This window comes from Tachysurus fulvidraco, chromosome 2 (assembly GCF_022655615.1).
Source record: "Tachysurus fulvidraco isolate hzauxx_2018 chromosome 2, HZAU_PFXX_2.0, whole genome shotgun sequence".
Lineage (NCBI taxonomy): Eukaryota > Metazoa > Chordata > Actinopteri > Siluriformes > Bagridae > Tachysurus > Tachysurus fulvidraco.
In genome coordinates this window covers 34,883,603-34,896,031 of record NC_062519.1, presented here as the reverse complement: position 1 = coordinate 34,896,031, position 12,429 = coordinate 34,883,603, and the positions used below count along the sequence as shown (strand labels likewise).

The 12,429-nt window shown below is 39.0% G+C and overlaps 1 protein-coding gene across 4 annotated transcripts in view; it reads right to left on the bottom strand.

Moving 5' to 3' along the window:
- Positions 1 to 676: 676 nt before the first annotated feature.
- Positions 677 to 12,429, bottom strand: part of lrrk1 (leucine-rich repeat kinase 1) — a 95,549-nt gene continuing 83,796 nt past the window's right edge. For 2 of the 4 annotated variants that reach the window (XM_027162289.2, XM_047809637.1), the window contains exons 32-35: positions 10,956 to 11,842; positions 9,408 to 9,509; positions 2,707 to 2,880; positions 677 to 784 (exon numbers count right to left, since the gene is read on the bottom strand). In XM_027162289.2, the coding sequence (XP_027018090.2) occupies positions 745 to 784; positions 2,707 to 2,880; positions 9,408 to 9,509; positions 10,956 to 11,842 (1,203 nt within the window). In that variant the 3' untranslated portion in view covers positions 677 to 744. Of the gene's footprint in view, positions 785 to 889; positions 2,881 to 9,407; positions 9,510 to 10,955; positions 11,843 to 12,429 lie in introns of those variants that run through there. The other 2 variants (XM_027162298.2, XM_027162304.2) reach the window with 2 other exon arrangements.

Below are 12,429 nucleotides of genomic sequence, written 5' to 3'. Positions count from 1 at the left end.
AAGACGTTTACTGCTCTAGGAATCAGTATGTTTTACAGACAGAGGTGTGCTCCATTTTCAAAATAAAGACAATAGTATGTAACCTATCTAATAACATGTTCTACAAATAACATTTCTTTTACAGCACAGCATTGGTGAATGTTTTTAACTCGTTTGATCTCTGTGACTAACCGTTTCATGTGTGTTGGTATATATGGGCTGATTAGAGTATTTCAACAACTGCTGATTTCCTGAGAATTCCACACACAATCTGTAGGGTTTACACAGAACAAAATAATAATAAAAAGCACTGAGTGCACAACAGTTCTGTGGGAGGAACTGTCTTGTTGATAAGAGCAGTAAATGGCTAGATTGGTTTGATCTAGCAGGTTGAAATAAATATTGTACCCTATATAATCACTAGGGGGGCACGGTGGCTTAGTGGTTAGCACGTTCGCCTCACACCTCCAGGGTTGGGGGTTTGATTCCCGCCTCCGCCTTGTGTGTGTGTAGTTTGCATGTTCTCCCTCTCTGTACACCTCCGGGTACTCCGGTTTCCTCCCCCGGTCCAAAGACATGCATGGTAAGTTGATTGGCATCTCTGGAAAATTGTCCGTATTGTGTAAGTGAATGAGAGTGTGTGTGTGCCCTGCGATGGGTTGGCACTCCGTCCAGGGTGTATCCTGTCTTGATGCCTGATGACGCCTGAGATAGGCACAGGCTCCTCGTGACCCGAGAAGTTCGGATAAGCGGTAGAAAAACATATCAGGCTTCATGCTGGTCAGCCAAGAATAGGAACCTGAGGCTATCATGGGAACAAAGTCGCATAGTTTGAACAGTTATAAGGTTTAAACAAAAATCACCATATATATATATATATATATAATATCAATAATAGAAGAATACAAAAAAAATCTGATATAGTTTTATTCAAATGTACAGTACAGTATCAATCTATTTACACATGCAGGTGTATAATAAATATCATACAGTTTACAAAGTTTAGTTACATATTTACAGAAGTAAAAGCTAACATGCTGGTATTTCTACTAGTGTAGAGGTATTTAAATGATTTCACAAAAGAATGTTTACCATTTACTGATTCAAATGTACCAAATCAGACCAAGTCATTTTTGGGGTTCAACATTTGCCTTTTTCAGTTTTGCACTGGAGCTCCAAGTCTAATACAGATAAAGTCTAATCTACTCTACAAGTCCAAAGCCTCACAAAATAGCATCAGTAACATTGGCATGTTAAAAAATACTATCTTGCTTTTGAAAAGACTTGACAAATTCAATAAAAATAAAAAACAGTGGCTCTGAGGGACATTTATATTACAGGCATGGTTTAGGTCTACCACTTGTCTTCTTAGAAGAAAAGGAACTGCAAATCAATAGAAAGGACTTGATCACCTTCATCCTATGGTGAAACAGTTCTATCCTCATGGGAGTGGTCCTCATTAGGATGCTTCCAGTGGGCACAAGAGCTCACTGAATGCTTTGATGAGTTTAAAAATGATCTAAAATCATATGCTATGGCTTTCACGCTCAGCTATTCTCAACTAGTTAAACACCAATGGGAGATTTTGAAGTGATGTGTTAGACAGTGTTCTCTGTCTAATCATCAATTTTCCTGTACAAGTGCGACTTTGGAAGGCTGGGTGTTTAATCTTAAGTGTTTAATCATCCCAAATTGCAAGGAAAGAATGTTCCTGGTTGTCTTGAATGAAAGTCGTACTGTGTCCTAAACCACATCAGCAAGTCTTATTGATATTACCAACTAACTGCATGCAGTCTCATGGATACTGCAAATGTTTACTGGGTGTAAAAAGAATTCGGTTAAGAGAGAATCATTACTTCTTATCTTCAAACGTTTCATTGCTTTGGTACAAAAGAAAAATGCAAATGTCAGACACTATTCAATGTCTTGGATGCTCTGTTACATTTGGGGCAAGAAGAGAATCTTGCAATGGTGATTTTCTACCAAATCATTTGAAAACCTGTGAACTCCTTACAGTTCTGATTAAATCCCATAATCCATTACTGTTGGTTTCATTGTATGTAGAAGTTGCTCTGGAGAACATAAGGTTAATACATTATTGCTAGGCATAATTAAAAATACCATAGTGACATGTCAGGAACACATCCAGTACGGCTGAGCTGCTGTTATAAGAAGCCTGAGTGCTCTTGTCTCAAGTCTCTTGGCCTGCTGATTAATTTGCTCTGCTACACACACACACACACACACACACACACACACACACACACACACACACACACACACACACACACACACACACACACACACACACACACACACACACACACACACACACACAGTGTTGGCCTTTGCTGAGTTACTGTAGCTTCCCTTTTATGAATATACCAGTGATGTCAGTTCTTCTCAGTCATGACTCTGATTCAGCCAATATAATGATGTGTGTGTTTGGAGACACAGTCCAAAATGTATAGACGGTGTGTATGTAAGCTCATATGGCCACTATGCATGGTGTGTCTGTTTGCATATCGAGGCCTCCAAATCCATCTCTCCAGAATAGACCCTCAATCCCAGGCTTGTGTACGTGTGTAGTATCTAGTGCACAGGTTCACTCGTTCCCCATAGTTGAGTCCTTTTACCCTTACATATGTGTGTATTCCCTAGTCACCTTTAACCACACAGTGCTGCGATTCTGCTCTGCAACGCACAGACACGCTCACACACAGCTACCTTCTTTTCCTCATGCTGGTCTCCAAACGGCCAAGCTCTTCATAGGACTGATAGAAAAGCTCGAGCTCGTGGCCTCCCCAGCCCCTCCAGACAGCCAGGCACCAGGCCATGTTTTCGTTTCGAAAGCCGCACACAACAGTGTCCTTTGCAACCAGCGCAGCTTCCACTAGGGCCCTGAGTGAAAGAGAGGGGGACGAAGGGGGAGCGAGAGAGAGAGAGAGAGAGAGAGAGTGTAAATGTGTAAACGTTCTTGAAAATGCTTGAAATAAATATTGTGGATTCTTCCTAGAAACACAAAATGTTCTTTTCTGCGATACTGGTGAAAAAGCTGAGGCCAACTGCCCCATTCTAGGGGATCATCCCTCCCGTGGAGTGAGCTCTGTACCATAATGGGACCCATGCGATTCAGATAATCAGGGCCCTCTGAAGCATCATACAATTACATACAGGTGTGTGACTTAGGGCTTTTAGATGTGTTGGTCTTATAACTAGAGCAGTGTGAGCAGGGTGCTATGAACCTCTGCTTTGGCTGCAGTCCATTTGAAAGTGATCATGACTATGCCCTTCTTCCTGTACAGTGATCAACACATCTGTTAATGTAGATTACAGTCTCTTCCAGCTGGGTGAAATTAGCTTTTTCCTGGACTTTTTTCAGTGCTGCATGTAATTTACTGTTATTAAATGCATCACTTATATGATTTGTACTTAATGTGATGCTGCTGCTGCTCAGAAGCAATGTGCCCACCTTCACTAATGACTGCTGAGAAGTAACTGCTTTTCAACACTTTGATTTATGATTCATTCACATTGCAGTGACGTAAAATGTTTCCTTTGTGCACATTTACTGACTTTTGGGGTGTGTCGCTAAAATCCAAGCATGCTGAGCTGTAGGTTAGAACAAGCTAGCTATATTATATACTTTTTCACATCCTTTTTTTGTTTCTTCGGGTTTCCTTCGGGAATGTTAATACCATTTTTAACCAATATTTATCGGTCATTCAATATGCTTAGAGTGTTTTAGTAACTATTGTAAAGTTTAATCCAATGCAGATAATTACTGCTTCTTTTGTATAGCTTTTTGTAGGGTACAAAAAAAGTGTCTTTCTACATTACCGTAACTGTGATGAGACCCACTTCACATAAAACAATATGATTGATCTAACTGCTATTACGTTGGTGTTATCCTACAGCTCCAGAGTTGTGAATGGCCCCCTATGTAAGGTGATTCTCCCTGCTTACACCCAGTGATTCTAGGATAGGCTCCAGATCTACTGTGAACCTGATCAGGATAAAAACCTAAAAATAAATCAATGGATGAATCACACAGTCAAATCAGATGCAAAAGAAATAAATAGACAGCTTGTGTTGGTGTTTATTGGAATGAAATGTTTCTCGTTTTTCACTTTTTCACAGAATATTAGTCACTGTATTGTATTAATATGATTGTAAGTTTCAATATCAGTGTAGAAGCTACTTTAGCCATTTAGCTTTGTAACATTTGTCTCCTGAATTTCTTGTATTTAAACATTTAAGTTCATAATCCACATTCCCCAAAGGCAAAAGTGTCATGTTTAATTATTACTCAATAAAATAATATTTAAATTTTCGATAGATAAAAATTACAATCTTAAATAGGTTTTCCTGTGGATTGTGAAATAATGTCTTCCATTTGCTGAATATCATCAGCCAGGTCTTTAGGAAGCTGTGGTTGATATGAGCCATTCAGTGGTGTGTATAATGTAGGATTAAGCTCTTTGCTGCTTGGCTTGAACTTTGCCTCGAGCATAACATGTCCACATTATTGCATGTATAATAATACAGATGATAATGATGTGCTGACAGAAATCAAATATCTTGATATGATGTGTATTACAAGTGCAATGACAGTATGTGTGTGGTTGAGCAATGGCTTTAATGATTCCAAAGAATCCAGCAGTAGAGACATGTCCCACTGTCCACTCCCTCTTCTAACTCATCTTTGAGAAAGTACATCAAAGTGTGCCGCTCCTTAATGAAATCCTGCATAAATCACACTGATATGCTGTAACCACTGAAACTGTGCTGGTGCCAGATCTAGTCTGGTTCTCCGGCAAGCCTTTTAAAGTGTGTAAAAAAACTCTCTCACGTAATCGCGTGTGTGTCCCATAACACGACTTGATCAGCTGTAGCACATCACATGTTTACTAATCATTTCTTGTCCTGATGATCTATTTTTCTAATCCCTCAAACAACCCTGAATATTTGCTTTCTGAGAACGGGTGCTGTTTGTGATGAAGCTGTAGCATACCTGTGCAGCACAGAATGGATACTATACTATATGAACTATAACTCTGGCAACTGCAAAATCGAAGAGTGGTCTCAAAAAAACAAACAAACAAAAAAAACACTAGACAGCAAAAAGAACAGCAACATATCAATAGAAAAACACCTTGATATGCGTGTCTTGTATCCTTTCAGCATTTAATGTCATGGAAGACTATAACTCTCATTCACTATTTTGCTTGATCTATCAATCTAAGGTGACCTACGTGCTTGAACAGCATGTAATTTCTACTGCAGACCTTAAAAGTGATGCCTTAAGAAATGACCCTGCAACCATCCTTATGTTCTTGGAAGATGGTCAGATTTCTTGAGGACAAGATGCTCTGAACTAGTAGGACTAGTATCATAGCATGGGAACATATGTTGTATGATGCTATACGCTAGCTATGTTATGGGACAACTGGACAAAAAAATGTTGCCAGGACTTTTTCTAGTCTTTAACTACCTTGTTTCAATGATTAAGTGCCCATAGATTCCAGTTCTTGGCAGGAATGGAACCAAATGTGGGCATCTGCTGATATAGCCTATGTACCGTAAGGTTTGGTGTGTTGTGAGGCATGAAATACTTTTTGTTTTTCACACCATTTTGTGTCAATTCCAGAGATTGTCGTGGAAATCTGTGCAATTCCTGAAATACTCAACTAAACTCTCTGGCACCTGCAATCAGACTATTATGATAGTAAATTTTACTTTTTTTTAAACACGTTCTAATATTTGTTGTAAACTTAAACTAAAGCTAGACAAATAATGTATACATCAGGAAAGCAAATTTTGTATGTTTTCTTGTCGGTTTCAGTGGAATCAGAAATTAGGAAAGGGGAAAAGCACATAAGGATCACAGCGCACTGTATCCACTTTGTTGGGTAATGCTAGCCATCATAGTTATATCAAGTAGCGGCATCTCACTGCATACTGTTGAATTTTAATGCTGTGCGTATTACAACAAATGTTTTCATTTTGGTAAAGTTGTATCCATATATGGGCAGTGCAAGAGAAAAACTACATGATCAACTATGAGATAACGATTGAATTTAAATTTGACATTAAACCCTAAATTGAAGTCACTACCCTAGGCCAGTCACTACTGCTGATATTTTTATACAATAAAACGAGTTGTTCTTTTATGTCTAGCTAGTGAAAATCTGAGTGTCTTAAACAGTTAACCTTTTACTGCCATGCAACAAGCATTCAACAACTATGTCCTTGTAATAGTTAGGTGACCACAAACTTTATGATTTTCAAAAGTGCACTAAAATATCAAGTACAAAATATGCAGCCTAGCAACAAGGAAAAGTACAGTTTAGTATCACTTTCAGAGTTGTATTGGCATTCTTTAGGGTATCATTCAGTGATGGAGGACAGATTTATTCAGTAAGGGGAAAAAAAATGCCTTGCTCATTTGATGCATTTAGCTAGCCATAGCAAACAAGCTAGCACCCATCCAAAGTAAACCAAATGGGAAAGGAAATTAACCACGAACGCAGTGTCAAAGATGCAATGGTTTGAGTGCAAAACCTCAGAGTTCGTACTGAAACAGCGCAGGGTAGGAAAGCTTACCACGTTGTTTAGGCTGCTTGTTTAGGAGACACCCAAACAACAAACTAGTCAGGTGAATTTTATGCTGACTAGCATAAGAGAACACAGGGTAACTCTTCTAGAGCCAAGGTTTAAACACAGAATCCCATGGAGAAAGTTTTTTTTTTTGGAAACTGAACGGTAAAGTAAAGACAACAGACAGTTCACCTGACTGAGAACATTTGTGATCATTGTGTAGGAAGACTTAGAACTCAGTGAGTCAGATTCCGAATGATGTTTTCTGTAATTGAGCATTGGGAGGGGTTCAGCTTAATGATGTGATTAAAAACAAAGAATTGTTTAAGCTTTGTGGGACCGCTGGCAAGAATCTGCAGCTGGCTGGATATCAGATGGACAGGGCAGAGGTGAGTGTATTGTTGTCTAGACAAGCACAAGTTCACATCAGTTCAACAATGAGCTCCATTTGGATCCGGTCAAGTTTCAGTGTGGAGAGACGGTCTGAACGTCTCGCTAGAAAACCTGAAAAATCTTCATCCTAGATATGAGGTTAATATATCTGCTGAATAAAAGATTTGTTTTTACAATTTGAGTCAGATTCTGATGTTCATTTTGTCTGTCAATTTGTATCAGAGCTTGCTGGATTGAACCTATGATGGGTATATGAAATAGTCATTTATAAAACTACTGATCATGATGTTCTGAACAGTATCATCTGCAGTAAGAGAGCATTTATTTCTTAACTGGCCAGTGAAATTATCATTAATCCGTTCTACATGTGTATAGGTACATATCTAATGGCACGTGTCTGCAGAGATCAAGCTGTGCATGCGGTTATTGTGTGGCCTTTAAATCCCTGCTCTTATAAGAAAATTCCATCTTCTCTCTCTCAACAATTTCTGAAGTGTTTAGAGATAAATGATATAATTATATAATTACAAACAGCCCCATGACCCACTAGAGCATGATACATTTCTTTATGCATTATTGAAGCTGAGTTGCTGAATTAATATTCACATTCATTCTTTTTATCGTGCTTGGATATATATATATATTGCTTGCCAGGACTATGAGCTTAGAGGCATATAACAAGGTTTCACATATTAAACCATGATGAGGGAAGCCCACAGCATTGCCCGAGTTGCTTAATTGCCTCCCATTTGCCGTTCTTTGAGCATTTCTGTGAATATTTTATGTGTATCTTTTTATATATTTGACAGCATTCAATCATTAAATGCACATAATCGTTCACTCATAAAAAAAAGTGTTAATTAGCTTAAATATGCTTGCTTATTTAGCTTGCAATAGAACAAGCAGCTCACTTTAGCAAATGAGTAGTTTTCTTTACCTATAATTACCAGGGGTGGCACAGACTAGTCATTCAATTAGATAGACATGACTATCCAGTCCTACTCAGTTAAAAGTAGCCAAAGACATTCAGACTCGTTTTAGACACTATTGATGCTGGAGTACACAAATATTAGAAGAACAAGCCTTAATTTCTCACATATACATTACAGCACATTGAAATACTTTTCATTGCAGAACTCACATTATGAAGTTGGCAGTATGCAGGGTTGGCCATGATACTGCGCTCCCGGAGCCGAGAAGGTTAAGAGCCTTGCACAAGGGCCCCAATAGTGTCAGCTTGGCACTGATGTAGCTTGAAACCCTGACTTTCTGATCAGCAACACTTCTGTCTACCTGTATAAGGTGGGGTCTGAATCAACTATTTGGTTCCAGAATAAATGCTTTCTCTTGTGTTGCCAGGTCCTCCACACCAGTGCAATTCAAGAACTGGTACATCTTTACACAGTTCAATATGTTCTATTATTTTGCATGTTTCACCATTTAACGTGTAGCCTAAAAAATCTTTGTAGAATATAATTCTTTGTAAGAAGTATATTAGTTATTAACTGATGTATGGTTTGATGTACTGTACTTATAATACAGGCTAAAAATATGATCAATCAGTTTTTGCTTTAACTATAGGAAGCTGCTTCATTAAAATGACTTCATCCAACTCGGGAATAACCTGCTTAGCACTGTGTAAACTAAATGTCTAAATCATCACACTTGCCTTAAAGCACACGGAGTTCAAACAGACTCACGTGGACGTGACTGAAGTGATTCTTTCTAAAGATAAACGTTGGTACACCACAGCATTAAAAACTGTGATTCATTTAAGCGTGTTTGTATAGAGCTTTTATCAACTCATTGTCTCACTCAATTTAGTCCATAGCACACAGTTTGGCTCAGACTTCAAGGTCAGAAGGTGGGAACATTCAGTGTGAACAGAATATTGTATATTGTATGAATTTTTAAGTGAATTTCTATTTTTAAGGTTGATTCATTCAGATGCACGTCACGCACATTTGTCATAGAGCTTTAACTTGGAAATACCATTATCATTCAATGCTACAAAAGCAAATATCTGACAATAACAGTAGTTTATAAGAGCCAATATGCAAACCTAATGCAAAGATGTACTTCAATTGCTAAACAGAAATAAGAGCCAAAGGAAAATGACCACATATTGATCAAGACCAAGTTCCTATGCTTACTTGCACCCTTTCGTAAAACATGCAGTCACTTAGGATAGGATTTTTTTTTTTTTACTACATTTGGCTTGACTTGTAGTTATAGCATTATGTGAACATTCCTATCCCCTCATACGAGACCCAGCTGCTTTGCTCGTGGATTAGTGGGAAATCCCCCAGGCTATGGTAAATGTGATTAAATTGTACATTTACATCACTATTATTTAAGACAGGTTTAAGATCCTGTGACACAGACACAAACAAATATTAAGATCAGATTGTATACGTTGCAGTATTGGCACTCACCCATACTGTTCCACTCCTGGGACAGTGAGCACAGCAATCACACGACCTCTGAGCAGTCCTGACTGTTCCTGTACCTCGATCACCATTATGTCACCTCCGCACCTGCGACACACAGGGTGGTGAATTAATCCTTAGGTACAGAAAAATTCCACAGGTCTAATCTCTTTAAACTATTTACTTTTCCTTCGAATTGCTTCGTATTACTTCTCATGTGACATAACACATTCCTACTAATGTTGGTTTAAGCAACCAGTGAAAAGCACTCAGTATCTGGCATGCCCCATGACCAGTGCCAAAACAATACTTACTGTTAATCCCTGTGCAGTAAATAACTATTTAGACAAACAAAGCCTATTGTTTAGGGATTTGCAATCAATTCTCAAGAAATTTCCACAACCTTGTACCCTGGTTTTGACAATTGGGATGGAGATTATCCAGTTTCTTTTTAAAAAGTAAGGAATTAAAAAAAAAAACAAAAACAATAACAAAACAAGCACACCCAAGTCTGAGACCAACAAACACACCATCTGCCCACGTATGAGTATCAGTTCTTCTTGGAAATATTTCTTTTTTATATCAGTTATCATTAACTACAGTTGGATCACAGAAAAAGGATAAACTAGTGGCTCTGTTACAGTGTAGTCTGTTTTTCCTTAAGCTAGCAAGCTTTGGTTGAACTGTGAGGGAAGCATCATTTGATGAAATATTTCTATCCTGATAGGGGTGGTCTCTTACAGAATGACTCTGCCCCCATCTACAGTACAGGGCATAAGAGCTCAGTCAATACTTTGATGAGTGTGAACATGATGCAAATTATATGCTATGGCTCTCATGCTTAAAAGATCTCAAACTAATTTAACACCACCAACACCAACTGAGGGAATATCTTTTGGAAAATGTACTGTCTATGCATTAAAACAAAGTGTCCTAGGATTTGATTTGTAACCACAGTCTTTTAATGTTAACTTGCGTTTTATGTTTTGGAAATATTCTATCACGTTCTTACCCATCAACCTGCCCATAGACAGCATATGATAAATAACCTTTTGGCTAAACCTGGCACATTTGTAAACCTGGCTGAGGTAATTATTATTTACAGTGTTTCCCACAGGTCTGAAAGAAACCTGAAGGCAGAATAGGTGTGGTTGGATGGGAAAGGTGGAATTGTGGTTTGCGAAGGTGTTTCATAGAGGGTTGTGCTTTAGTGACTTCAGCTATATTTTTATATTCCTTTTAAAGTTACCAAATAGCAACCAAACTCAGAACCTTAAAAACAATTAGCAGAGAAATGGTTTCTTCTCCTTTACATTACACGTATGACATTTGGCAGATGCCCTTATCCAGTGTCTTACATTTATCTAATTTATACAGATGACCAATTGAGGGTTAAAGGGCCTTTCCCAGGGGCCCAGGAATGGCAACTTGGTCTCCCTAGGATTCAAACTCACAACCTTCTCATCAGTAGTCCGGCCCCTTCCCCCCTTCTGCCTCTTACCCTGACCCCAAATTAAAAAAAAAAAAAAAAAAAAAAAAAAGGACTCGCCGTACCTGGGTATCCAGATTGTGTCCTTGACTGAAACAATGTTAAGGGCCTGAAGGTGGGGATGAATTTTGCTCTGTAGTGCTGGATTCACACTTTCTAGAGGTGAAGATTCCTCCAGGATCTGCTCGTCCTGAGCTCTGTCTGTATCCTCCCAATCCGTGGAGAAGGGCATGCTACTGGAGCTGGCTAGAGAGCTGAGGGCCCCTGAGCTGGAATCCTCAATATGGGCGAGTCCTGCAATCTGCTCGGAGCTGAACCCTGAAGAACTGATGGAGCAGTAATCTACTGAGTCCTGCTGGTTGAGTATCTGTGTCCCAGCATCCTCACTGTGGATTATCGTTACTGAAACATCAGGTTTAATCTCAAGTGGCAATGGTTCCTCTTCCTCCGTTTGTACCTCAGCATTCACAGTGACATCTGTAACTCCAGGTGGATTCTGGATAGGGAAAACATCTCGTAAAGGATGCAAGTCTCCACAGCTGTAAGTGGCGCAGAGCTGGTAACTACCCGCGTGGTACATCAGCAGAGTGTTAGTGTGGTCATCTAGACACCAGACGGCCTCATCGCCTCTAAAACTTGGGGCAGATATCATGGAGACCACACAGGAGGGATGGAGGTAAGGGTCAAGGCGGCGAATGGGCTGCAGTGTAAGGCTGTCGATCACAAGCACACCAGGCCCATTAGTGTACCACACCTCAGAGCCAGAGCGTACAGGCACCATGCTCTTTACAGGGTATGGCCTTTGACGTGGATCAAGATCCTCCATCGCCAATAGGGACTTGTTCACAGTGTGAGAGCACACATAGGCCACACCTTCCAAAGGCAAATCATCCACTAGGGTGTACACAGCAATCAAGCCATCTGCCATGCCAGCAAAAACCTGTGGTAGGGACTGTACAGTAGAAACAGTAGAACAGTTAACATTTAAAAATCTTATATACTTTCAGTAGCCATGATTTAACCATTTTCTTTAACCATGTCCTGTTTCCTGAGGTTTAAATATAAGGCTGCACACATTTAAACCCCTTTGTCAAATGAAATCAGGCCAATAAGATTGAAGAATATAGTGAATGAGATAAACAGAAGCATTACAGTTTAAGAACTGTACTTTAGTTGATTCTTATAATTGTCAAGTTTCTACATCGACTGTTAAATACCATTGATGATTACTGAGCAATTACTGTTTGGAAGTGCTGCTAAAATGAAGCATCTCAATGCAAAAAAATACTGTGTTTGAACTCCACTAAGAACAAAAACAGGCATTGTATTGTGGCAAAATTAGACCAAAATCAAAGCTTTTGGTTGAGGAACTTGTCTACATATCTAAGTTAATACCTTTAAAGTAACCTCTGACACCACTAATCCAGCAAACAAAACCAGGACCTAACCGTATGCGATTATTGCTGAAGTCTGTGTCATTCAGTTCATGTTTATACTTTGTGTGTGTGTGTGTGTGTGTGTATGTGTAAATGTATTAAG